Source organism: Eublepharis macularius, chromosome 8, assembly GCF_028583425.1.
Source record: "Eublepharis macularius isolate TG4126 chromosome 8, MPM_Emac_v1.0, whole genome shotgun sequence".
NCBI lineage: Eukaryota > Metazoa > Chordata > Lepidosauria > Squamata > Eublepharidae > Eublepharis > Eublepharis macularius.
The window spans coordinates 142,610,605-142,636,518 of record NC_072797.1 but is presented as its reverse complement, the minus strand read 5'-3'; the positions used below and the strand labels follow the sequence as shown (position 1 = coordinate 142,636,518).

The 25,914-nt window shown below is 47.8% G+C and overlaps 1 protein-coding gene and 1 pseudogene across 3 annotated transcripts; one reads left to right on the top strand and one right to left on the bottom strand.

Moving 5' to 3' along the window:
• The first annotated feature begins 1,617 nt into the window (after positions 1-1,617).
• Positions 1,618-18,325, top strand: ERI1 (exoribonuclease 1). 3 transcript variants are annotated; one of them, XM_054987317.1, is made up of 7 exons: positions 1,618-1,772; positions 6,900-7,075; positions 8,317-8,527; positions 9,148-9,231; positions 15,011-15,120; positions 15,744-15,858; positions 17,352-18,325. In XM_054987317.1, exons 1-7 carry the CDS (start codon positions 1,698-1,700, stop codon positions 17,589-17,591), a joined length of 1,011 nt encoding a protein of 336 aa, XP_054843292.1. In that variant the 5' UTR covers positions 1,618-1,697; the 3' UTR covers positions 17,592-18,325. The 3 variants fall into 3 exon arrangements, with proteins under 3 accessions (XP_054843292.1, XP_054843294.1, XP_054843293.1); XM_054987319.1 differs by lacking the exon at positions 1,618-1,772 and adding an exon at positions 2,263-2,372; XM_054987318.1 differs by lacking the exon at positions 1,618-1,772 and adding an exon at positions 4,917-5,942.
• Positions 18,326-25,038: 6,713 nt separating this feature from the next.
• Positions 25,039-25,659, bottom strand: LOC129334914 (mesencephalic astrocyte-derived neurotrophic factor-like; annotated as a pseudogene).
• Between the last annotated feature and the right edge of the window lie 255 nt (positions 25,660-25,914).

Below are 25,914 nucleotides of genomic sequence, written 5' to 3'. Positions count from 1 at the left end.
TTTAATAATCAAGTTCTCTTTACAAAGGGGAGTAATCTCAGGGTTGCAACACCTTGTGCCAACGCAGTATTGCTGAAGCCTCCAATGTATTACAGATTCCCTACAACAAATCTTGGAAACAATCCCTGGATCCAGATCTTTTTGTGCATTCAGCTCGTGTGTGTACTTGGAGCCCCGCTGCATACGAGGACTTTCTTGATTTACTAAACTGTTGGGCACGTACATGCGTCCCTTTCACCCCGATTTCTGCCTGTCCTGCAACAGCTGAGAATCCTGCACTGAGGCGATGCATGTGTGACAGTCTAGGTAGACTCAAGGACAGGGCAAATGTTGTGTAGTTCAGTGTTCTGTTTCCAGCTTCTCCCAGAAACTCACAAACGGAGCCTTCACCCACAGCTCATTCCCAGCATCTGGTCCTGCCTCGTAGGGAATTAGTTGAATTAGTTCTACAGGTAAAGAAACAGACCCTAAAGCTCCCATGGTGCTTTATCGTCTTTTTCATGCAGTCTGGATTTGTCCACATAAAGAGCCAGCACTTTTTAAATCTCTGTACACCAAAGCTAGTTAAACACTCGCTTAGCTCTTTCCATAGATCAAGTTTTATTAAGTTCCCCCCCGCCCTTTGAAATAGGACGGATTGATTTTGCTTTATGAAATCTAGTCGTAAGATTTCCCCCTTCCCCGGTTTGGGGGCCCTAAGGGGCCTGGTAACGCCAGAAGCAGTCAGTGGCCGCGTGGTTCTTGTGGCCCTGGATGCGACGAGGTGTTTCATAGTTAACTGGAGCGACCAAATGTAAAAATCCCAAGGAAGGACCCGTGAGGAGCCGGGCCTCGGATCCCCGCTTTTGTGCCCTGGTGGCGCCACAGATCGGGGACTGCCTGGCTTTCACGGCGCAAGTTGTGGCTGCGGGCGCCGAGAGTCATTTCATGCTGAATTTGGGATGACCAGACATAAAACACCCGGAGGGGGGGCCTGGCTTTGGAATCGCGTTTCTGTGCCGCGGCTGCCCTTTTCCCGTTCTGCAGGCTGCGGCTGTGGACAGATGTGATGCGGTTCGAGAGCGGTTTTGTTCCGTCTCCCTAGCAAAGGCTTCTGAATTCACGGGGGTCCATTCGGGATTGTCCAGTCGCCGTTCCCCTGACAACGGGAGTTCTGGGGAGAGGCCGGGTCTCCCCTCCTGCCGGAGCCTGGAGGCCTCCCGGAATCACCGCTGAACTCCAGGCTGCCGAGGTCGGCTCCCCCGGAGGAAAGGGCCGGCCTCGGAGCCCCCTCGGGCCCCCCCCGCCCCCAAACGGCCCGGAACCGCCTAAGCGGGAGTTGGCAACCGGCGAGGGCGGCGCCTGACGCAGCCGAAGGGCGGGGCGAGGGGGCGTGTTAAATTTCCGAGGTTTTCCTTCCAGGCCAAACACGGGCCCGCCCCATCCTGGCCTCCAGGAAGAAGGGAGTTTTACCTCCGAGACAGCAAACCCAACGGCAAGCTCCACAAACTGCGCACGCGCGCTCACGGGGACCCTCCCTTAAGCCCCGCCTCCCCCGCGGCGAGGAGAGAGGGGGTGGAGCTAGGCGGGACTCGTTTTCCGGCTCATGACATCACTTCCTGCCTGCCGTCAGTGTTTTGCGCGCGCGCGCCCCGCTTTTTGGTTTCCTGGCGCCCGCCCGCTCCGGGTTTTCGCGCTTGCGGGAGGGGAGGGCGGCGATGGGGGACCACAAGGAGAACGTCCCGCAGCCAGAAGGGGGAGAAGGAAAGGCCGCCCGCCCTGCCAGCCCGCCGGTAAGGCTCGCCCGGAGCCGCCCGCCTCTCTGATCGAGCCCGCCCGGTGGCGCCGGTTGGGGCGGCCGGTGCGCGTCACGTTGGGCGGCGAGTGCCCGTTCCCGGGGGGGGGGCGGGGGTTGGAGCGCGCGCGCGCTTTCCGCTCCGCCCGTTGACACGGCAGTCAGGAGCGTAACGTGGGAACGGCGGACTCGCGCGAGAGGCGGCTGCTCTTCCTCGGCGGGGGCCGGGGCGGGGGCGGCCTTTTGTGGTTTCTGAGAGCCGGAGGAGCGCCGGGCCGGGCCGCCCTGGAAGCGCCCCGTTCGCAGGCGCCGTGGACCCCCCCAGCAGCCGCGGCTGTGCCCTCGGAAGTGCCCGGGGGGGGGGGCTGGAAGGAGGCAGGCGAAGGGCCCTCCACGCAAGACCGGGGTCGCCCGCGCACTTCGTTGGGCCAGATGCGAAAGCGGAGACGCGCCCTTGTGCTGAAAGGGCCCTTCAAGCCGCCCGCCGGTCGCCCTGGGCTGCTTCCCTGAAGCGGGGACACTTTGCGGGGGGGCGGGGGGTCGTGTCGGTGTGCCCCCCCGGAGCAGTAGCCTCGATAGCAGCCCCGTCTGGAAGCAGGTTGGTGACCAAGCGGGCCTGTCAGCCAGATGTTTTGGTTACAGTTGAGAGGCATGGACGTGGATGCTGAGGGAGCTTGGGGCAGGCACATGTTCCCCGCCTAACCTACCTCACATGGTGGTTGTGAAGATAAAATGAAAAAGATGCTGTAAGATACCGGGATCTCATTTAGGACTTCAGGCCCTGGGATGGAAGTTGGGGATTCCCCACTCCCTGCCTCTGCCCCCCCCAGCACTCACCTGGCCAGCAGGGGGGGAAAGGGACAGTTTGAGCTATTGGCTAAGAGTGGCGGGACTCTAATTTAAAGAACCAGGGTTGATCCCCTATTCCTCCATTAGAAGCCAGCTGGGTGACCTGGGGTCAGTCACAGCTCTCTCAGAGCTCTCTCAGTCCCACCCACTTCACAGGGGGATTGTTGTTGTGGGGATAATAATGACATACTTTGTAGACCGCTCTGAGTGGGTGTTAAGTTGTCGTGAAGGGCGGTATATAAATCAAAATGTTATTGAAAAAGTATGGGAAACACAGGGAAAATACCTCCTGGGCAAACCCACAGCGGGCACACTGCTGGTGGGAAGTGACAGCGGCACTCCCAGGAGTGACATCATCACACCAACTGCGGCAGTGCTCCTGCCCTTCACTTGGGGCCAACTTGGGCCCCCAATGGGCCAGTTCTTAAAAAAGACCTGTTATGAAGCACGGGAGCACTCCTGTGGCCAATGCAATGCCATCAATCCAGGAAGTGACATCATGAAGTTGGTAGTACTAGGTATGTACTAGGTCCTCCTTCCTCCCACTGGGGGAGTAAGGGAACCTGGCGACCCTAGACCTCATGGAGGGGAGGAGGGGAATATAAATTAAGTAAATAAATTTTACTGACCTAAGGTTATTTAGAACTAATATTATGTTGGAAATGGACCAACATTATATTGTAACTAGAAACAAAGCCCGTTGTGGGAAAAAATACAACGGGCTCTAGAAAGGGGAAAGTAGACAGGCAGGCATTCCCTCCTCCTCCATCACAGATCCTGGCCAGTGAAGGAGGGGGGGGGGACATTGCCACCTGCTCCATACCTGAGCTCAGCAACATGAAGGGGCGGTGGGCTTTGCTACCTGCTGCATGTCTGATACAGGCTGGGTAAAGGGGGGCAGGCATTGCCACCTGCTCCGCTCCTGATCCCAACTGAGTGAAGGGAAAACAGGCATTGACTTCTGCTCTGTGCCTGATCATGGCTGGGTGAAGGGGGGCAGGCATTGCTGCCTGCTCCAAGCCTGATCCCAGCTTGGAAAGGGGGTGGTGGTCATTGCCACCTGGTCCCTGCTGGGCGAAGGGAGGAGCAAGCACTACCTCCTGCTCCTCACCTGATCCTGACAGGCGAACGTGGGCGATGGGCTTTGTTACGTGCTCCGTTCCTGATCCCAACTGGGTGAAGGGGGTGGGGGCATTGCCATCTTCTCTGCTCCTGATTCTGGCAGATTGAAGGGGGGTGGAGATTGCTGCCTGGTTGGTGCCTGATTGTGACAGGGAGAAGATGAAGTGGGCATTGCCACCTGCTCAGTGCCTTATTCCAGTAGGTTGAAGGGGCCAGGCATTGGCACCTGCCACATTTCTTGTCTCGGCTGGGTGAGCGGAAGAAGGGAATTGCCTCCTGCTCTGTGTCTGATCCCACCCAGGTGAAGGCGCTGGGCGGGCATTGGCACCTGCTCCACTCCTGATCTCAGCTGGGTGAAGGGGGCGGGCACTGCCACATGCTCTGCTCCTACTACCAGCTCTGCTAAGGCAGAGAGTGGGCACACGTGGGCATTGCCACCTCCTCCACGTTTAATAGCTGGGTTAAGGCTGGGGATGGGCATTGCTACCTGCCTCTCTCCTAATGCCAGTTGTGATAAGGTGGGGGGTGGCATTACCACCTGCTTTGCTCGTAATACCTGCTGGGTGAAGGCAGGGGCGGGCATTGCCACCTGCTCCACTCCTGATCCCAGCTGGCTGAAGGGGATGGGTATTGCCACCTACTCTGCTCCTAATACCAGCTGAGTTAAGGCAGGGATGGCCATTGCCACTTGTTATGCTTCTAATATCCACTGTGTTAAGGTGGGGGATGGGCATTGTCACCCGCTGCACTCTTAATACCAGCTGGGTTAAGGCAGGAGGTGGGCATTGCCATCTTCTCTGCTAATACCGGCTGGGTTAAGGCGGAGAGTGGACATATCTACCTTCTCTGCTCCTGATCCCAGCTGGCTGAAGAGGGGCAGGTATTGCCACATCTTCTGCTCCTAATATCAGCTGGATTAATGCAGGAGGTGGGCATTGCTACCTGCTCAGCTCCTAATACCAGATGGTTTAAAGCAAGGGTGGGCATTGCCACCTTCTCCGCTCCTAATACCAGCTGGGTTAAAGCAGGGGGCAGGCATTGCCACCTGTTCCACTCTCTAATACCAGCTGGGTTAAAGCAGGGGGTGGGCATTGCCACCTGTTCCACTCCTAATACCAGCTGGCTGAAGGGGGTGGGCATTGCCACCTGTTCCACTCCTAATACCAGCTGGCTGAAGGGGGCGGGCATTGCCACCTGCTCCGCTCCTAATACCAGCTGGGTTAAAGCAGGGGGCGGGCATTGCCACCTGCTCCGCTCCTAATATCAGCTGGGTTAAGGCGGGCGGTGGGCATTTGCCATCTGCTCCGCACCTAATACCAGCCAGGTTAAGGCGTGGGGAGAACATTGCCGCCTACTCCGCTCCTGTTCCCTGCCTGGGCTTCCCACCATGGCATGTTTTCTGGAGTGATCTGGTGAGTTACCTGAGCTTTCCTCTGCAGCAGCGCCCTCTGGTGGTGCACCAGGGTATAAAATGAGTTGTCTGAAACATGCTTACTCAATTATATAGTAAAGATATGATACAGATATCAAGACACAGATCCATGTATAATACAGTCGATTTTTGATGATGATGCAGGGGGAGTCAGTTCTGTAGGATATAAGAGTGTACATAACAAAAAACCCAAACCAAAATTCATACAGAAATTGTTGGTTCAGTTTGGCTTCCAGAACGGTGGAACAAATTTGGGAAATGAGTCTGTCACGACTCCCCTCCTGCCCAGCATCATCAACAGCAAGTCCGCCTGCTTCATCATCCAACCAGTTCGATCTGAAGGGGAGAAACTGGGCCCTCGGTGTTAACTCCATTGGCAGGAAGGGGATGCGCCTGGCACACCTGAATGCCTTTTTTCTTCAGTGCATCCTGGACAATGGCATTGGTGTTAAGTGGCTTGCGGGGATCAAATCACAAAAGGGTTGCTTCGTGCAGGGGAGGGAGCAGCTAAGGGCACAGTGCCGTTGGCACCGGCGTCACCACCCCTTTCTGTGGGTTTCTAAGCACACTGCAAGGAAATTCTGGCAACATCCATGCAGGTGCACACAAGGTGTGTTTGGGGAGGGAGGGGGGTCTCCTTCGTTCCCTGCGTTTCCAGCTGTTGCAAAGGCTCATGTTATGCAGACTAGAGTGAGGATTCGTCCGTCATTGTGGGAATGAAACTGTAGGGCCTGGGAGAACACGGCATAACAGCAGGACTCCAAGGTAATCATTGATTGGCTTTGTCACCATCATAAAGCAGGATTTTCTTTTATTGTGTTGTGCTGGTTGGCAGTGGAGCGCTCTCCTGCTTGTGCGCCACACGCCGCCTTTTTGCCAGGAAGTTTCCCACCCGTGTGTGCACTTGACTACTCTTGCCTTCATTGGGGTCCATTGTTGTGTGTTTTCATATGCTTGAGGAGAAACTTAACTGGATCAATGGGTTTTTGGACAATGTGGGTTTTTGTTAAGCACAAATAGAGCTCGTTTCCCCCAACCCCTCCTGCCCTGAAAGGAATAGTGGGTGTATGTGTGTGCAGCTGCCCAACACTCACCTTGACGCAGCCTTCTCCAAGTATTCTTTGGGGTCCATAAACACAGAACCCCATTGTTGCACGCTCACAAACTTGGTGAGTTGATGGTTTAGAGGAAGTACTGTATTCTGTGCCATTTTGATGCTGTTGCGTGCAAAAACAGTTGCCTCAAAGCTTTGTTTCCCCACCCCCCTGAAAAGAACAGTGTGCTTCTGCATGACCGCCTGAAACTCATGAAAATGAAAAGAAAAAAATACCGGTCTGATCTGAGCCAGTAACAATCCACCTGGCTCAGACTAGTAATGGAATGGAATCATTCCGGAACCCCTGGAACCAAAACTGAAACAAGTTTTCTTGGTGCACTGCATACCCCTAATAGAATATATGATTTTGAAGACCTGAAATTAAAACTGTAGAGCATTTGGCAGCAGTAGAGATGGCCAATTGATAGAACTGGCCATGTTAGACAGATTCTGTATTTTGATGGTGCATCTGTGAATACCGTATGTTAACACCTGACTTACTGGAACACTCTCTGTTATGTTCGTCTGTAGATCAGAAAGCCAACAGGTCAAAGATCTGAGATTTTGCGAGGCAAGGATGAGGGCATTGATCTTGAATAATCTTTTCACCGTGGCCTGTCTTGCAGGGCAAACAACGCTGTAGATTTGATGGTCAAGAAGATGATAAAAAGAAATCCACATCCAACTCAAGTGATTTCAGTGACCCAGTTTACAAAGAAATATCTTTGACAAATGGCTTTATCAACAGAATGAGCAGAGAAGAACTTAGAGTTAAGCTTGCTGAATTCAAACTGGACACCAGGTAAGCGCTTGTGAAGAGACTCTTCTCTGAGGTCAGAAGATTGTTTTGATGGATCTGTTAGGAATCCTTATTCTCAGGGGGCCTTCACAACCTGGGGAGAAGATGTGCAGAGAAAGTAGGCCACGCAGGAGCAGCCAGTTGTGAAATGAGCCGAGTGGCACTGGTGGTGGACAAAGAAGGATGCGAGGCAGCCTAGTTGCCAAAAAGCTTGTTTGAATTCCATATTTGTTAACAATGTATTTTTAAAAATTCTTTCACATCTCTATTGTTAGGGATTGTACTATAAAACTGTAATTACTAATGTATTCTACAATTGGGTAGTATGAGTTGCAGGTGAGAAAAGTCTCAAAGCGCTAATGGCAGAAGGGGATTCAAGGGGTAATTGCAACGGGTAAGAAACTTAAATGGTTATGCAGGTGGAAATATTAATCAGTGAGTTTCATCAGAATATATAAAGTGGAACTGGGAGGTCTGAATCCAAACCCTACTTCAAATGGATGCAAGACCTTTTGGGTTCAGTTTTCCGTTTGCAAACTGGTGGTAACAGTGCCTTACACAGTAGGAGAGTCACACTGGAAAACCAGTGTGGTTTAAAGAGTGTCAGACTAGAATCGGGGAGACTTAGGTTCAAATACCTACTCGTGTGAAGTTTGCTAGGTGACCTTGGTCACACACCGGTTACCTCTTAGTCTAACCTACTCTTAAAGAGGATTTTGTGACACCACAAAGATGAATGACTTTAAAACTGGATTAGATAAAGTCATGGAGGAGAGGCCTATCAGTGGCTACTAGCCTTGCCGACTGAAGGAACCCTCCGTGTTCAGATTGCTTAACCAGGTACTTTCACATTATCCAAAACGTCCGTCTGTCTGTCGGGTTTCATTAAGTGTTATGAAACACACTGAGGTACATTTGAAGAATTCGTCTTTCTTTAGGGCAAGTGGTTCTGCTGAATGTTGTGAAAGTATTTTAGGCCTGTTTAATGTTTCTTGTGTCTTGCTGTAAGCGTGAATGCGCGGAGGAGCAGGAGCTGAGACGTCTCTCCGTGTTTAGCCGGTTCAGTCTAGAGTGGCCGGTGAACATTCCCACCGCTGGGGCAGTGAGAGGCTTGGGGCGCTGAATTGTGTGGTGTTGATTTAAGTTGGAAGCTACTTTGGGAGACACTGTGGCTGAACAGCGGAGTATGAATGTGAGAAACTAATAATTGAAAAGGATTCCATGATTTCCCTTTGGTTTGGCAGGGGAGTCAAGGATGTCTTGAAGAAGAGGCTGAAAAACTACTATAAGAAGGAGAAGCTGATGCACAAACAGCCTGCTGATGGAGAAAATTACTATGATTACATCTGCATTATTGACTTTGAAGCAACCTGTGAGGAGAGCAACCAGCCTGAATATACACATGAAATCATAGAATTTCCTATTGTCTTATTAAATACTCGGAACCTAGAAATAGTAAGTGGTTGTGTCTTTTCAGGAAGCAGCGTCCCCTTTCTAGCATGAGAAGCAATAAGGGTATGGGGTCATACAGCCTCTTCAGAAATTAAGTGGGCTTTTTTACTCATATTTGTTTAATATGTAACTGAACAATAAGCACCTATTTAGGCATTTTTCCAAGCCAGGCTACAGTAATTGTGTTCTTGCTCCAAGGGTGGATGGACTCTTACAGGGGAAGAGGAATTTGATTTTGACCAAAGAAAGTGGCTCGTGGGGAGAGGCCTAAGCAACCCACCATGCTTTCATTCAAAATTGTAGCCTCTCAGAGCTACTTTTCACTTGGGGGGGGGCGGGGAACCCACCTCCTCAGGTTTTCATTGCCTCTGAGGACATGCAGAATCAGGTCTCTGCTTGCTCATTATTGCACAGAATAGTTATAAAAATGCCAGTCTCCAAAAGTACATATACTTTTTTGTGATACATGAAGACATGATGGTTTCATATTTAAATATCAGTATTTTGTCTAGTTGTTTGCTGCTTTTTACACTCTTTGGTGTACTAAAATGTACTAAAAGAACAGCTGTTTGTTTCTCTGGGTTTTGCCAAATCATTTTTTGTCTTTTAACCTTATCTTGTAGGAGGATACATTTCAGCGATATGTGAAACCAGAGATTAATCCTCAGCTTTCAGATTTCTGCGTTAATTTGACAGGAATCTCTCAGGTAACTCCCTCCACAACAGTCTACAATCATGAGTGGAAATGAAACATGGAGTTCTAGAAGGATACTCATGCTCAGATTTTAACTGAAGGTTTAGTATCCAGTCGCAATTGTATTGATTGGGTACATTGATAGCCTTATATATAAGTGCTTAGGATTAGAGGTGGGCACGAACAACAATACGAACAAAAAAAGCCACAAACAGCCCAAAGTTTCAGATTTCCTTCAGAGGTCACAAGAAGCTGCAGTCAAGCAGAGGCTTATTGGCACCAGGCACCAACGCAGCTCAGTAGCTGGGCTCCCCTTGCTGCTTCCACCTCCTCTTATTTGAGGTCTTGAGTGACAGCTCTCCCAATGAGATCAAGCGCCCGTTTGCTGTGATATTTAAAAGCAGGTGCCTGAGCATTCCAGTTGGAGTTTGTTTGCTCCCCACCACTGGGAATTATAAAATGGGATCAAATGAAGGTTTACAGTGCAATCCTAAACAGAGTTACTCCAGTCTCAGCACATTGACTGGAGTAACTCTGCTTCGGATTGCAATGTTAGAATCCTAGTGTGTGATGTGTAAACAAAAGCCAGTTCACCGTGGTAACTTCTCTCAGGATGCCGCAGTCCATTTGAGCTTGATCCAACGGGGGTATTTTCAGCCAAGCTCCATGCATGAGAGGAGGGTGTGAGTACAGCAGACAAGCTACATCTGAACCAATATAACCTCTATTTTGATAACTGTGTTGATGCAGCCTGTGGAGAATGTGATAAAATATGACAGACAAAAAGGTGGGAGGAGGGCAGCACCAACTTTCAGACCAACGAAGAGGCAAACCTCAAAAAGTGCTAAATAGAGTTTTTTCTTTATTTAGTGAAGCACTCAAAATGATCTTGCATTTCAAGCACTGTGTACCCTTCATCCGAGATAACTTACCACATTTCCCCTTCTTTATGTTTATTTTCCTTGTTCATCTCTAAAAAGAAAAAAGAACCCCACCTGACTGGTAAAATTTGACCAGGAATTAGCCGTTGATTAAGAGTATGGTAAGACTCAGAACGTATCGGGCAAGAGAATTTGGAATGCTTTGAGAACAAGTCATACTGTTTTGTTTGGCACATTTTGAAGCTTGCCTTTTCATTTGGTGGCAACAATTTGGTCCTAAACGAAGTATGTTACAAATAACGCAGTTAATGTAATCACTCGAGAGAATTTGCCAAATTCAATTAAGTTTCCTAAAGTTTCCTGTTCCTGCTGATATAGTTCTAATATTCACTGTAATCCGTTTTCCAAAACAACTTGGCTTATTTTTGGTTGAGGGAATTCTACAGGTACAACTGAACAGCAGTATTGCTGTCATCCTCATTATTTGGATGATATAAAGGTGCTGTTAATCTTCATTTCTATGCTGCTCAGTAGCAAATTTTATTTATTTATTTGATTTATGTCATTTCTCACTGAGACTCAAGGCGGATTACATAGTGTGAGATTCGTACAGTCAGTATCAAGGACATTTCCATAAACAGTGCCGTAGGGTAAATAAACACAAGTTTACAAAGACATAGCATTAGTAAGAATCCAATACAGAGTTGAAGAAATGCTGAAACAGAACATAAGCAATTCTAGGGCTGACATTAGACAACGTGAAGCATAGGAGCACATATTTAAAGCAACAGATAGTACATAAGGCAACATGGTCCTTAACTCTTTAGTGAAGCATCTGAGACCCCCTTCCTATAATACAAAAGCATTTTTGAATAATTCGATTTTGCATCATTTGCGGAAAGCTAGGAGAGTGGGGGCTCTCCTGACCGCCTCAAGCAGGCCGTTCCACGGGGTAGGGGCCACCACAGAGAAAGTCCGTGTACAGGCTGCTGTTGATTTCGCCCATGTGCAAGGTGGCACCTGCAGGAGACCCTATTCAGATGAGTAAAGCTGCTGTGGGGGAACATAGGGAGGGAGGCAGTCCCATAGGTATGCTGGACCAAGGCCGTGAAGAGCTTTGTATGTAATAACCAATACCTTGAGCTGAAGATGGTGACTGATAAGTAGCCAATGAAGTGACTGCAGAATGGGGGTGGTGTTCATGTTCCTGCTCGCTCCTGATAACAGTCATGCCACAGTTTTTTGCACCAATTAGGGGTCTCCTGGTTAACTTGGATGGGAGACCAATGTATAGTGCACTATAATAGTCAAGTCTTGATGTTACCATAGCATGGATCCAGCTGGCCAGGTCGGCCAGGTTGAGGTAAGAAGCCGTCTTCCAGGCTAGAGTGAGGTGGTAAAAAGCACTTTTTGCAGCTGTCTTAACTTGTTTTTCTAGTAGTAGTGCTGGATCCAGTATAACTCCATGGCTCTTAACCGAGTCTGCAAGGGTCAGGCAGACTCCATCGAAAGTGGGGAGTACAATGTCCTTCAAGATCTCTGCCTTCCCAACAAGCATCACTTCTGTCTTGTCTGGGTTCAATTTCAGTTGGTTCGTTTTCAGCCATTTCACCACAGCTGTCAGGCAGCAATACAAGATTTCTATTGCATCCTGGATAGCAGTAAAGAGTCCAGTAGCACCTTTAAGACTAATGAACTTTATACATTTGACGAACAGAGCTGTGGCTCTCGAAAGCTTATGCTACAATAAAGTTGGTTAGTCTTAAAGGTGCTACTGGACTCTTTACTATTTTGCAACTACAGACTAACACGGCTACCTCCTCTGGATCCGTTGTCTCTATTGTAACTTTGAATTGTATTATAATTGTGTGCATCAGTTGTGTTGGACAAGTTAACACTAGTTATTGTTGCTAAACCATTATTTTTTAAAATCCTTGTCAAAAACATGTTTCAGCCACTTCTAAATATAGTAATTTTTTTAAAAAAAAAACTATTTGAGTGAGGCCAAGGGTTGCCAGGGAGGATATAAATTCCTGAGCCAGTGGTCTCCTTGCAATAAATAATTTGTGGGGGGAATTAGCAAGCAAGGAGAATGGCTATACGAGAGGGGTAACAAGCGGGAAATCTCCACCAATTTCTACCAGGTCCCTTCCCAAAGTAGCAAACGAGGCCAGTTCTTGAAGTCAAACAATAACTTTTATTAAAGAACAAGATGTCATGCACATACACTCGCAATTACAGGGTAAAATAATCATACACACGCACACAGAGTCCTAGGAAATGTAGCCAGAGATTGGGAATAGAGAGAGGAGGAGTAAGTATATCTACCTATCTTGGAGAGTCGTCCAGCCCATAGAGGAAGAGAGTAGCTTCGAACGCCAGCATCCTCGGCCAAGAGAGCAAGAGGCTTAGGGAAGTGACCCTAAGGGAGAAGCCAGAAAGCTTGCAAACTTTGAATGGGGCTAGAGCTCTATATAGGTAAAATGTGCCCTGAGGTGGAGGAGAGTCCTCCTACCAGTTAGGACAAAGACTCCAATGGTCAGTTCCTGGGTTAGACAAAAGGCTTGATTGCCTTGACGGATAGCTGCCGGGGTGTGTGAATGCAGATGCAAAACTAGTTCTAGTGCTGCACAAAAAGGACAGTTTTCTGATGAAGTCCACCGGAGCTAGGTTAAGTCCTTTTTAGGGAGGGAACGCATTGCGCCAGGAACAACTGTCTATACTTATGAATGTCATTTGATTAGCTCCTCAATCATGGACAGGAGGTCTCATCATGGAAGTGGGGGAAAGGAATGTGCTAAGTGGGGATGACTCTGCGAGACCTTTGTTGCACTGGACCCTTCCGGGGCTGGGATGGCAGTAAATCCCATTAAGCCACAATCCCTCCGCATTCCAGGGCAGCATTCCTTGCATGCCTGGTTCTCCCGGGCGGGATGTAGCAATGGCAGAGGCTCTCTGGTGGCTATACGGTAGCCATTTTAAACTCCAGAGGCTTGTACACTTTTAATATTACATGCAGCTATATGAAAACTGCTGTACAACTAGCGAAGGCTGGGCTGACTGCCTACACAGGCCTGACTTGGGACACAATAAGTCTGGGTGACCCCAATACCGTATCCGCTAGCAGGTCTGCCAACTCAGAAAGGGCGTTTATTGGGGAGCTGGGCAGTCTGTAGACAAGCAGGATACCCCCAGTCTATCTTTAGCTCCCAGAGACAGGAACACGCAGTCAGTACCAACTGTAGCTTGTACTGGCAGTCTATGGAAGTTGAAGGACTCACGGAGGATAACAGCAACCCCTCCTCCCCAACTACCATAGCGAGGTTGGTGTAGAACCGCGTAGCCAGGGGGAGTTAGCTGGAACAGACATACCAGGTCATTATCTTGTAGCTGTGTTTCTGTTGGGCAAGCCACATCAATTTCCTCTTCCTGTAATGTCCCAGCAATGCATGCATCCTTGTTCCTAACAGATCTAGTATTGCATAGTATTAGTGTAGCAGGGGAGGGGGAAGTGGTCCCATTGTCAACAGGTGGGATGCTAGAGAGGCTAGATGTAGAGCGAGCATTGTTGCCCGATACTGTTTGCCTTTGACAAGCCCCGCCCACATATCCTGCCTTCGTGGGCCCTTTTTACATGCCCAGGGTAAGGCCGATTGCCACCTTGGGGTCTGGTAACAATTTTTCCTAGGGCAGTTTGGCTAGGTATCCTGATGGTGTTTTGACATTTTCTGGGTATGGAGTAAGGGTCACTGTGTGTGTGGGGGGGGGGGGGCGGTATTCGTGAATTTCCTGCATTGTGCAGGGGGTTGGACTAGATGACCCTGGAGGGCCCTTCCAACCCTATGCTTCTATCTGCCAGCACCCAACTGCACTTCAATAGTAAATTCACCAAACGTTTTGCACCTCACAACCACATTTTTAAACATCAAACACACTGATAGCTTTTACTCAGGCAACCTTGTAGGGCTGCAACCATGGTATATTTAAGCAGGCAGTGTCTAGCAGGTGTCGCATCCTTCCTTGAAGCAGTGCGTGATTGGAGGAGCTCTTCCTATCTTCTTGTGTCCTCCGTCTTGTGCAAATGAAATGTCTGTCCCCCAGTTGCGCACCCTAGGCTAAGAACCACAAGCATGTTAAGAGCCATGAACATGTTATGTAGATAACTGTAGATCAGTCTGTTGTACCATGGGGAGCTGCTGTGAAAATAGCAATTCTACTGCATGTAGTAAGAAACTCATACTTTCTGTATTGCTAGTTTTATTTTAATAACATTAACATTTGATTTATACGTACACCACCCTTCAGGACCGCTTAATGCCTACTCAGAGTGGTTTACAAAGTGTGTTACCGAGAGGTAACTGTGCCCCTTCAAAGGGCATCTACCACCTAACCTTTGCCATATATTGCCGTATATTTCTGGAGGTGGCTGGGTGGTGGTTCCTGGGGGAATCTGCTGCTATATATCTTCTTAAAATCTGCAGCTGTGTTGTTGGGTGTTTTTAAATATTTAAGGAGTTTTATTAGTTTTAAAGGTATTTGTATTTTATATTAGTGTATTAATTGTAATCCGCCCTGAGCCTGCTGATGCGGGGAGGGCGGAATATAAATCGAATTAAATAAATAAATAAAATAATAAATTGTTGTCCTCTGGACAATGACCCTGTAAGGTAGGTGGGGCTGAGAGAGTTCTGAGAGAGCTGTGACTCACCCAAGGTCACCCAGCTGCCTTCAAGCAGAGGAGTGAGGAATCAAACCTGGTTCTCCCAGTTAGAGTCCTGCCACTCTTAACCAATACACCAAACTATATACTTTTTAGCAAATCCCAGTTCATCTCAATGTTTATTTCTTTACTTCTATTCCCAGTATGCAGTATTTGTATTTTGATTAACTTCTGGTATTTCCTATTTGCAGGACCTTGTCGACAAAGCAGATGAATTTCCTTTGGTTCTCCAACAAGCCATTGATTGGATGAAACAGAAGGAACTGGGAAGCAGATACAGCTATTCAATATTGACTGATGGGTCAGTGAAGAGTTACGCATGGGTTCCGTCTCTTATAATTTATTTTTCTAGCTCCCAAACTAATCCTTACTCTCAGAGAGAGAGAGAGAGAGAGAGAGAGAGAGAGAGAGAGAGAGAGAGAGAGAGAGAGAGAGAGAGAGAGATGTTGTCAAAATGAAGCTACTTTGGGAGTGTTGCAAACACTTGACAAATGTAATGGCAGGAATCGAAGCTTTTGCTGTAGTTTTGAACTTACTAGGATGTTGTGATTAATAGTCAAAGGAGTTCCCAGACACTCCCACGTTTCATCTGCCCGCTACCTGCGCAGAAGCATGTTGCACCTGAACTAGCGAGCATTCCATACCTGGGAGCACTTAGAGAAGGAATATTCGGAAAAGAGCACAGAAATGCTTAGCATGAATACAGTTTTGCACTCAGATTCTTGCAGCCAGTGGAACTCAATGGGGGCCATACGTAATTATGTAAAGCATCACAGCTTGTTTCTATCTTACCCATCTTATTTACCACTGAACCACTTATTTACCACTATTCATCTTATTTACCACTGAACCAGCAACCTTATATGCTCTGCATAGCAGGATTTCTTTTTACACTCAAATTATGTATCTCTTTTCTTCTTGAAGGTCTTGGGATATGAGTAAATTTTTGAATATCCAGTGTCGTGTTAGCCGTCTGAGATATCCTCCTTTTGCGAAGAAGTGGATCAATATTCGGAAATCCTATGGTAACTTCTACAAGGTTTGTGGCAGGGTCTCTTACCCAATATAAAAATTTCCTATAGCAGTAAAGTAAAAGCCTGCAGGGTGATTTTTCTATATGTACAAAAATCCTGTGTTGAGACTAGCAGTACAGTGATTGCCAAGTGTGTTCTGTGCTCCGCCCTGAAAAAGCATTTTAATTCCTGCTGGTGCAGAGATACCAGAGCCTTTTGTGGGAATCTTTGGTTTCCAAGGATTGTGACTGTTTTCTTGGCTCTTGTTCAAAGCAGCAGGTGCAACATTGGAAACAGCTGCACATTTGTCATCTAATGCAAACTGGACTAAGACTTAACACCAAGTCCTTGAAGCATTTTCTTTTCCTTATTTTTAAAATGGTTTTGTAACAGTTCCAGAGAAAAGCTCACATGCTGTTATATGTTATTTGGTTGGTTGTAATAAAAGATATTATGCAGATTGCTTTCTGTTTTTTTAGTTGAAATCAGGCCAATTTATTCAGTTTTTAGCCCACCCTCCCTGCGAATGGGCTCAGGGCAGGGAACAATAATGTACTTGATACACACTTAAAACATTTAAATACATTTAATGCGATCAACACCTCAGATGGCAGCCCTCTCCAATTACCCAAGTCATAATGTAAACAAAAGAGGGGAGAGGGGGGGCCACCATTCCAGTGACTGCGCTTTTATTGGGGGGGCACAGATGATTTCATAGCCCTCCTGGCGGGAGACCGGCAGGGAGGCTCTCAAATGTTTTTCTAGTTCTCTGGATGGCTTGGAGAGACCTTGCAGAGATCTCTTAAGGACTGGTCTCTAAAGTGCTTGAAAGGGGTCACTACTTCTCTTCCACTTACTTGCTGCGTGGTGCCTTATTGTGAGTCCTCTCGGCGGAACTCAGCTTGCGTTGCCCGAGGATGATGTCCTGCAGGGGCGTTCCCGAGACTGCAGCCTGAGCCTGAGCGCAGAGGACAGGAAGGTCTGTTGTATATCGATTGGCTTTAGGCAGTGGAGTAGAGAAGAAGGCGAGGAAGCCGCTGGCAAGCGGAAGTTGATACTGGGCAGTGTATGGGCTGGTGTGGCAGGACCAAGGCGCAGATTCCTGAGACAAGCACCTTTATTCTTGGGCTTGCCCCCAAGCTGGCCTACAACTCCTGTATTTCTTTCTGCCCAAACCAGTCTGTCGGCCTCTCACGAAGTCTTGTCAGTGTGGCCAAGGTCCATGCAGAAAGGGCTGCAGCAGCAAGAGGGAGAAGTGGGGAAGCATCTTGAGGAAACTGTAACCGAGAATCACTTCTGAACATCATCCCCGTTGCTTGTTATGCTAATAAAGGAAGGGAATACTTGCCCTTCCAGCTGGCACTCTCGTCTGTGACATGGAGACTCCTCCCTCCTCCTCCTCCCGTTGCTGTGACGGGAAATGAAAGAATCAAAGATAGGGCTGTCGGGCAGTGCGAATATACATATCGGCTCTCTTATCTATGCCTCTGGAGTAGAACTCTTTTTTTTCTTTTGACAGGTTCCCCGAAGCCAGACTAAACTGTCAGTCATGCTTGAAAAGCTGGGGATGGGCTATGATGGGCGGCCTCACAGTGGGCTTGACGATTCAAAGAACATCGCTCGGATAGCTGTGCGGATGCTCCGCGACGGGTGCGAGCTGAAAGTGAATGAGCGGCTGCATGGGGGGCTCCTGCTGGCGGTCTCCTCCTCTGCCCCACTAGAGGGAGCTCCTGCCCCACAGATGCCCAGGCCCAGATAATTTGGACCCCTTGAGTTCTCTCGTGTTTCGGATTCTACCTGAGACCATCTGGAGCTTCGGAAGGCCGTTGCAGGGGACTCCGGGGCTTGTTCTCCAGCTTAACAACTCACTGGCATTGACATTTTCACAGCACCATTGATATAATTGATAAGGTTTGTGAGTTTTATGTCCTTTGGTTTATAAACTCTAGAGGTAGCTTGCGAGAACATAAAGCGCCAAGTTTGGTCAGCAGGTATATCAGTGAAATAAGTAGAGCTCTTTCCTGTGCCTAGTCAGTAAGAAATAGATCAGTATTGATTTGCATGGCGTTAGGCATCTTAACTCCCTGTCCCAAAAAAGGTATTGCATACAGGAACCACTAGATGTCTTTCTGCACCAGTCAGTGTCTTTGGACTGGATCCAGCTGGGAGGGAGGCACTTTGAAGTCCCCGTTGATTTCAACAGGGGAGTCAAGTATGCGATCGAATCCCCCCCCCCCCCCGCCCCGTGGAAAGTGCAAGGGACTTCCCTTTGGCTGGATCAGTCTCGTTCTTTGTCACCACTTTATGTATAGAGAGAGCTGCTTTTGGGGTTTCTTCCTTCCGCTTATTTTAACTTGTAATGGGAGAGGAATATTTCCGTAATATTTTAATAGATGTGGCTTGGGTTTTTATACGGCTGTTCTATAAATTGATTCCGGTGACCAAAGACAAACTTGTTACTTCCATGCATATAAATAATTATGCCAAACAGTCCGAAAAGTCTGCAGTCTTTTATTTCAGCTCTTGCTCTTGTAAAAGGGACGTCTCAAGCTCAAGATAAGATCTGCCTGAATAAATACAATTCCAGCTTGTACTGGTGTAAAATAGGAAATATTCAAGTGTGCATATTAATGAATAACTTCTGTAATCCACGTTGTATTGGGGTATGGGTGCCTCTGCCATTCCCATCTTGGTCTTTCCTCAAGTAGTTCTTGGCAGCTTTCATTCCTGTTTTCTCCTCTCAACAGCCCTGTGAGGTTGGCCCATCCAGCTTCATGGCTGAGCAGGGATGCACTCCCGGGTTTCCCCCGTCTTAACACCACTCCGTTCTGTCGACGGCTTATGCGGCCTGTTCGTGCGTCACAGTGCAGCAGCACCATTTAAGCCTTTCCATTAGAAGGTTAACACTTACAAGGTTCCATCCTGTCCCCAAAAAGTCTTGGAATAAAGATAGTTTCAGATCACCCTCTGCAGTATTATCAACATTTTTACAAAATTGGCGTCGTCTCCTTACAAACCTTTGAAGTGGGCCTTTAATTGTGCCTGGTTATAGTAAGGCATTAAGGCTCAGTAATTACTGGGGGTGGGCCTGAAGCTGATAAAACTCCTAACCAGGGTACCTAGTAAGTTTGGCAGAGGTAAGTAGGGGCTTCGTGGATCACAACTCTGTCATTTAGCCCTCCTCATTTCTGCAAACTTCAAATACTGATTTTTGCAATTGCACCACCCTACATATGCTCACCGAAAGAAGCCACGTCCTCCAGTTTGCAAAATCTGAGCATGTCTGTTAATACCAGGATGTTTTGGAGGTCTACACACAAATATGCTGTGGCCACACTTAGGTCAATGAGCAGCTACCCGTACTTGGTTTGTAGTACTATTCTCTTCTAAGGATATTGCAACTTTTGGGTTCAGAGCAGAACTGCCTAGCCTTGGAACAGAAAGACAGCCACTGGGATACTGCAAGCTACAGGAAGCGATTTGTTAATGTTGCAGCCCATCCAATGGGCATTGTGTGCGAAGGGAAATTATTTCTCTTGGCAAGAATTCTTATCTCAGAATATGCTATTTCTTCTAGACTAGTTAATGTTTCTCATGTTTATCTTAAGGTGGATGCTTCAGCTGTTTACTTAGTTACAAACAGGGCTGGAGTGAAAAAGTTATTCTTGGCACCACATCTTTGAAACACCACATTTTTTGGGGAAAATTGATGAACAGTTAAAAGCCAAAGTCTGCAGTATACATCTCCAAGGTGGGCATCATGCCATTTGGCTCAGTGAATAGGTGAGCCCCGTTGTTTCTGCGTAATGCGCTTTGGAAGGGAGCATTTTCTTACTATTCCAAGATCAGTTTGAAATTTGTTTTCTTGCAGTCTTACTTTAAGAACTGCATCAGAACACAGTTCGTAGGACAGGGGCTGGCAGCTGTTGTGCTGGTGTCATCTTAAGCGTGTTTTGCTGGACTCCCAGGGAGACAGAACATTTTGATTCACAAATGATGCTTGAGATGCCACAAGCAGCCCAGTGCCTTGAAAAACGTCGTCTCCCTCTTGAATGCGGCCTAGTGCTCTGCCGTCTTCAGATTACGTAGCTCTGTATGACGTTGATCTCTTACCTCAAGAGTCTGTCTGTGAGTCGTGCCGTCATCCCGGTGGAGGGAATACAGATTCTCTAGCAGGGTTGCCTCTTGGACGGGAGACCGCCAAGGAAGTCCCGGACCACTACCCAGAAGCAGGCAATGGCACCTCTTGCCTCGCCAGTCCCAGCAGGAGTCACCACCACCACGGGCAGGACAGTCCCCTCTCTCCCTCTGGCTCAGGAGCCACGCGTGACGTTCTGCCTGAGACTTCCCGAATACAGCACCAGCCCTGTGTTTCAGGAAAGCGGGCAAGGCCTTCGTCTGGTGGGGTTTGTACTGGGCAAGCGGTTCCTACCACGAAACAGCCACAACTGGGAGGAACGGCTAAACTGCACGCCTTTTTGAGGTGTCAGAGATGGCAATAAGTAGAGCTCTTTTCGGCTGGTGGTCATTCTGAATACGGCTCTCTCGCTACAACAGGATTTCTTGACATTGCCCGTAATGCTGTCGACAGGTGAGTGGGGATTGCAGGTGCATCACCTTCGACACTAGGTGGCCCTGACTGACCCAAGAAAGAGAAGGCTGGGATATTGGGAGGCTGGCTTATCCTGCAGTAGCAAGAAGGAGGCCCACCTACTGACCTACCTGCTATTTGGAGACCTAATTAAGAACAGTAGTTACATTGTCGAAGGCTTTCACGGCCGGAGAACGATGGTTGTTGTGGATTTTCCAGGCTGTATTGCCGTGGTCTTGGCATTGTAGTTCCTGACGTTTCGCCAGCAGCTGTGGCTGGCATCTTCAGAGGTGTAGCACCAAAAGACAGAGATCTCTCTGTGTCACAGTGTCACAGCAATACAGCCTGGAAAACCCACAACAACCACAGTAGTTACATTTTTTTAAAAAATCTTCCTCTTGTGTAAAATGAAGTATGTAATCAATTTTAATGTAGAAAAAACTCTCTCAGATAGCCAAAGTTTGGGGAATGCTGTCCCTATTTATATTGCCATGCCAGATAAAATATTACCACTGCTTAGAGCAAAATAATCTGTAAATCCTGGATGTGTGAAACCAGAGGTTTTCGAACTTCCTGTCTTTCGGCGAGAACACCTGCCCCAGAACCCCTGAGATCTGCCGGGGGTGCAGAAGTGCGCACTGAGTTCAGGCAAGGCCCAGGGGTGATGCTCTGAACTTCAGTGGTTAATGTTTTGGAACGACCCAGGAAAGAGAAAGGAGTTTGGATCCCCACGCAGTCCTGAGCCTCACTAGAGAACCTCGCGTCAGACACGGGCCCCTGGACCGAATCTCCTTTACAGTCTTGGGAGGCTGAACTGAGACAACCTCATGGCTACTGCTCTGAGCTCCTTGGAGGAAGGTGGGCAAGTTGCCCAATGGGCCCACTCACTGTGTGGACCAGGAGCGTAGCTAGCAGAGGGCCCGCCGCCTTTCTGCTTGTCTCACTATCGATCATTGTACTGAGGCACCTTTGGGCCATGGTTTGTCAGAGTACTTTCCTGAAGGGGGTGGGGGGCTTTGCCGCTGGAGCCTGGTGGCCCCGTGTGTTACTTGGGGAAAGCTGCCCAGCTGCAGAAGCGGAAGGGTCCTCGTGCATGGGATCAGCAGGGGGTTATCCAGCCTCCGTCTGCAAGGGGATAGGTTGCCAGTGGACCCTTGCCTGCTGAATGCTGTGTAGGATAAAGGCTACATATAGAACTTCTGCACCAGGGTAGCCTCAGTTTAGCTCTTTGGTTTGTTGCAAAATAGATATTACCTGGGGTGCAATCCAGCCAAAGGAAGACATTTACAATCCTGTTGGTTTCAGTGAAAGGGAAAGATACACAAACTCAGTGAAACCCTGTGTGTGTGTGTGTGTGTGTGTGAGTGTGAGAGAGAGAGAGAGAGAACAAGACACTGTGCTCTGCACTTTAAAACGGTGTGCAAATTCTTACCCCACTCCTTACAAGAGCTGTATGCAATTATTACTCTTGCAGATCCGCTCGTCTGCACAGTATAGAAAGCTCTGGGTTTGTGTCTGGATGTCAATGGGTTGTGCGTCTGGCACCGTTGACTAGCCGCCTATAACTACAGCTAGATCAGTCTAACTTCCAGCCTGTTTTCTGTTACTGGGAGTCCTGGCCTTCCACTTTAAACTGTGTTTATAAAGTGTGACTGCTGTTATCCTCATTTTTTGTCTTTTACTTAATCTAGTTAGTTTACCATTCCAGTGACAGAGTCCTATCTGTGCACAATGGCTAGTACAGATAAACAGCCCTATTGAATTTTATGTACTAGTCTCTGTTACAAAATTAATAAAGTACTGCCAGCAGCTGTCCATACGCTCAGCTTTGCCCTTATACCACCAAGGCACGATCCAGTCAAAGCGAAGGCCCGTTAGACAGCTGCTTCCAACAGAACTGTGGACTCCATTGCAAAGTGCTGAGCCTTGGTTGGGTTGTGCCCTGAATTTGTGTAGGTGCTTGCTTGCGTTTGCTCAGCCTCTTTCTTTATGTGTGTGTGTGTGTATAATTTCATTCTCTTTGTGCGTTTCTTTGTAATTGGGTCAGGAAAAAGGGGGTGGTGGTCTGGGCACTTCCCAGCATTGTTATGGCCTTTTAGGGGGGACTTATTGGGGGGGTGGGCCTGGCAGCAACCACTGGGTTACTTGATGGCACATGACTGGCATGGCATGGCTCACCCAGACACGCCCCCCCCCCCCATATTGTAGTGTAGTAGTTCAAGTTCCAGAGTCGGGTGTGGGAGATCCAGGTTTGAATCACCTCTCTGCTGGGGAAGCTCACTTCGATCCAGTCAAACCCTCTCAGCCTAATCTACTTCTGAGGGTGGTTGTGAAGATAATATGGAGGCAATGAGAATGGCATACGCTGCTGTGGGTCCCCATTGTGGAGAAAGGCAGTATCTAAATGAAGTAAATTAAGAAATACAGATGGAGGTGAGGGGCAGGTAAAAGGTAAGTTCTTTAGTGGGGTTGAAAGAGAAGAATGTAGGGAAAGGGGAACAAATGGAGGTTGCCAGGAAGAGGGAAGGAGGAAATAGCATGGAGGAGGGAATACGGGGGAAAGGGAATTACCCCCAGGAAGGCCTTGCAGGTTCCCCATCATGCAACTGGGCCCGTCTCGACTGGTACCACTGAGCCATAGGGGGGAGGCTTCCGGGAGGGGGGGAGGGGGAAAGCTGAAGATGAGGCGGGCAGCTGAGGACGGAGGGGGGCGGGGGGGCAGAAAAAAGTGGATGGGAAGGAGAGAAGGAAGCAGGGAAAAGGAAAGAGGCTACGGGGGAGGCAGGAAAGGGGGAAACGGGCATGGTGGGAGAGGAGAAAAATGAGATGTCCGCCCACAAATCCTTGTGAGTCTCTCCGCTTGTCATTTTCTATTTCTTCCTGTTAAGGAAGAAATCTCTAAAGGAGAGGTGGTCATTTTCTGTCCTGGGGGGCATTCTGTTCGTTTAGCAGCCAGAAAAACAAATCTGTACCTTCTAGCCACAGGAACTTCAGTTTTTGAACGTAAATGCTAAAAAGTAGGTTGGCCATTACACTGCAATATCGACGTCAGGGAGAATGTGTTGAGGAGGGATGTGTTTGGCTGGCACTGCAGAATCCAGTAAACCAAAAGACTGGAGACAGATCGCCACAGACTAGAGACAGATCGCCACAGACTAGAGACAGATCGCCACAGACCTGCTGTGGGTGGAAATTGAGAGCCAGCATGGCGGAGTAGATAGAATGTCAGACGAGGACCTGGGAGAACCATGGTTGAGTCCCCTGCTCTCCGATGGAAATTTGCTGGGTGAGCTTGGCCAGTCGTGCATGCTCAGTTTAACCTACCTCACTGGGTTGTTGAGAGGATAATATGTGGGAGAGAAGAATCATGTAAGCCACCTTGGGTCCCTGTTGGGTATAAATAAAGTAAATACCAGGCCTTGGGGAATAGCTTAATACTGAGTATAAATACAGCAAATAACTAAAATGCCAAGCCTCAAAGAATAGCTTAAGATGGGGGATTTCTGATTTCACTCCCCCCCCCTCCTCAATCTGAGAGTCATCTTGAGAGGGAGAAAAATCAGCAAAAGTAAATAAAAGGAGAAATTGTTACAATAAAGTGTGAGTAAACTGACTGGCAAGTGCCTGTTCCCGTCCTGGTAAACAGACCACCCTTGATGCCCCAAACAACTCTGCCGTGGAACAATCGGTCATGGAACCAACTGCAAGGAGAGAACCCTTGATGTAATCCTGAGTGGTGCTCAGGGCATGTAGTACAAGACATGAGAGTTGTTGAACCAACTGAGGTCAGTGAGCAGGGTGCTGTGAAACGGAGCATCTGCACACCCCGAAAGCTGCCCAGGAAGAGTGGTACAGTCACATTTGATTTCAAAAGCGGATGTTCCTCAAAGGAAAGATTAGTTAGAAAAGGAGAGTCAGTGCTTTCCGGAATTCTTGATAGTTCTTTGAATTAACTGTAATAGCTGATGAGATAAAATATATACCACAAATGCCACAAAATAGGAAATCCAAAAGTGTGCCAAGAAAGCAAGAAGATAGATTTTAACTGTGGAAGTTTTGCCCAGCTGAAAGCAGATTGTACAAATTCTGACAAAAAACCCTAAACTGTCATTAAAGCAAGCCAAAAAAATGTCAAAAAATACACACAAAATGAAAAATACCTTTTAAATATTCAGAAGCAGGAAATCAGTCAGGGAGGCAGTTGGGCTATTAGACGACAAAGGAAGGTAAAAAGATTGCAAAGTTTGGGGTTATTTTTAGGCTTCTCCGTGGAAGGAAGTCAGGCAACTGCAAACCACCTCTGCTCGTCTCATGCCATGAAAACCCCACCGGGGTCGCCGTATGTCAGCTATGACTTGAGGGCACTCTCCTCCACCCCCCCACCCCCCCCCCGCCATGGAAGGAAGCTCTTGCCCGAACTGCTGTCTTCAGGCAGCACATCTTTTTTTTCTTGGATTTCTTAATTTTATTTTAAAAATCCCATACATATGTTGATATCTTAGCATAAATCAGACAAGAAATAACTAGAGATATCAGGCAGTTGAACCAAAATTGCAAGAACCTCTCCAATTTGACATTTCAATCTCAGTTAAATAAGTTACAAAAACAGCTTCCCGTAAAGAAAATAGAAAGATTAACATAAGTTTGTGTATGACAGGCTAATGTGCTGGAGACCACTACAGTGGTCAGAGGTCTGTCCGTGAACTGGCTGCCTTTGGTGCGTATTTTGGCATCAGTTCATTTATTTTGCGAATGTAGTCCGATTTTTCAGCACAGCCTTTACGTGTTTCACCCCAGTTGTCTAGAATTTTCTTCAGTTCTTTGACTTTCAGCTTCTTCAGATCTACAGTGCTTAAGTCAATCTGTTTATCATACTTCAGCTCACAGATCTGACTATCTTCTTCAGCTTCTCACAAACCTTTTCAACAGGAATATGATTACTTAAAGGTTTTGACACCTCATTAATGATTTTAGTGGCTGCATCACTGGTTGCTCCAATGTAACAGCACAGCCGGTTCTCTTTGCCTTTTGTCTCTTTACAGGATTTCAAAAGCTCTTTTTCAGTACTGGCTGGTGTAAATTCAGCATTTTTGTCCTTTAAGCTCTGGTAGAATCTTCCCATGAATGACATACATACTTCGCAGTCGCCCTCTCGCAAAGCTCGGCTATCGCCCGGGAGCACAACTAAGGCCAGTGCCGCCCAGAGCCCGTTGGCCGCCCACATCCTCCACCTCAGCCTCTTGCTCTGCTCCAGGCAGCACATCTAAAGAAGTATCTCGAATAAAAGTGACAAGACGAGACACGACATTCTAGGGCTAATCACCAAATCGATGCTTAACGAGTGACCAAATCCAGACTGCTTAAATAAATAAATAAAAATATGCAAATTAATCCGCCTCCTTCCCAGAAGAATGCAACTTAACATCAGTTCTTTAAAAAGAGTTTTGTGTAAGGCTGATTATAGGTCAGTTATCTTAACGTCAGTTCCAGA

Bases quoted from the DNA above. Each gene is read 5' to 3' on its own strand.
- ERI1 (XM_054987317.1), top strand. From the start codon at position 1,698: ATGGGGGACCACAAGGAGAACGTCCCGCAGCCAGAAGGGGGAGAAGGA. The intron at 1,773-6,899 runs GTAAGGCTCGCC...CCTGTCTTGCAG, and splicing joins CCCGCCCTGCCAGCCCGCCG to GGCAAACAACGCTGTAGATT. The intron at 15,121-15,743 runs GTCAGTGAAGAG...TTCTTCTTGAAG, and splicing joins TATTCAATATTGACTGATGG to GTCTTGGGATATGAGTAAAT.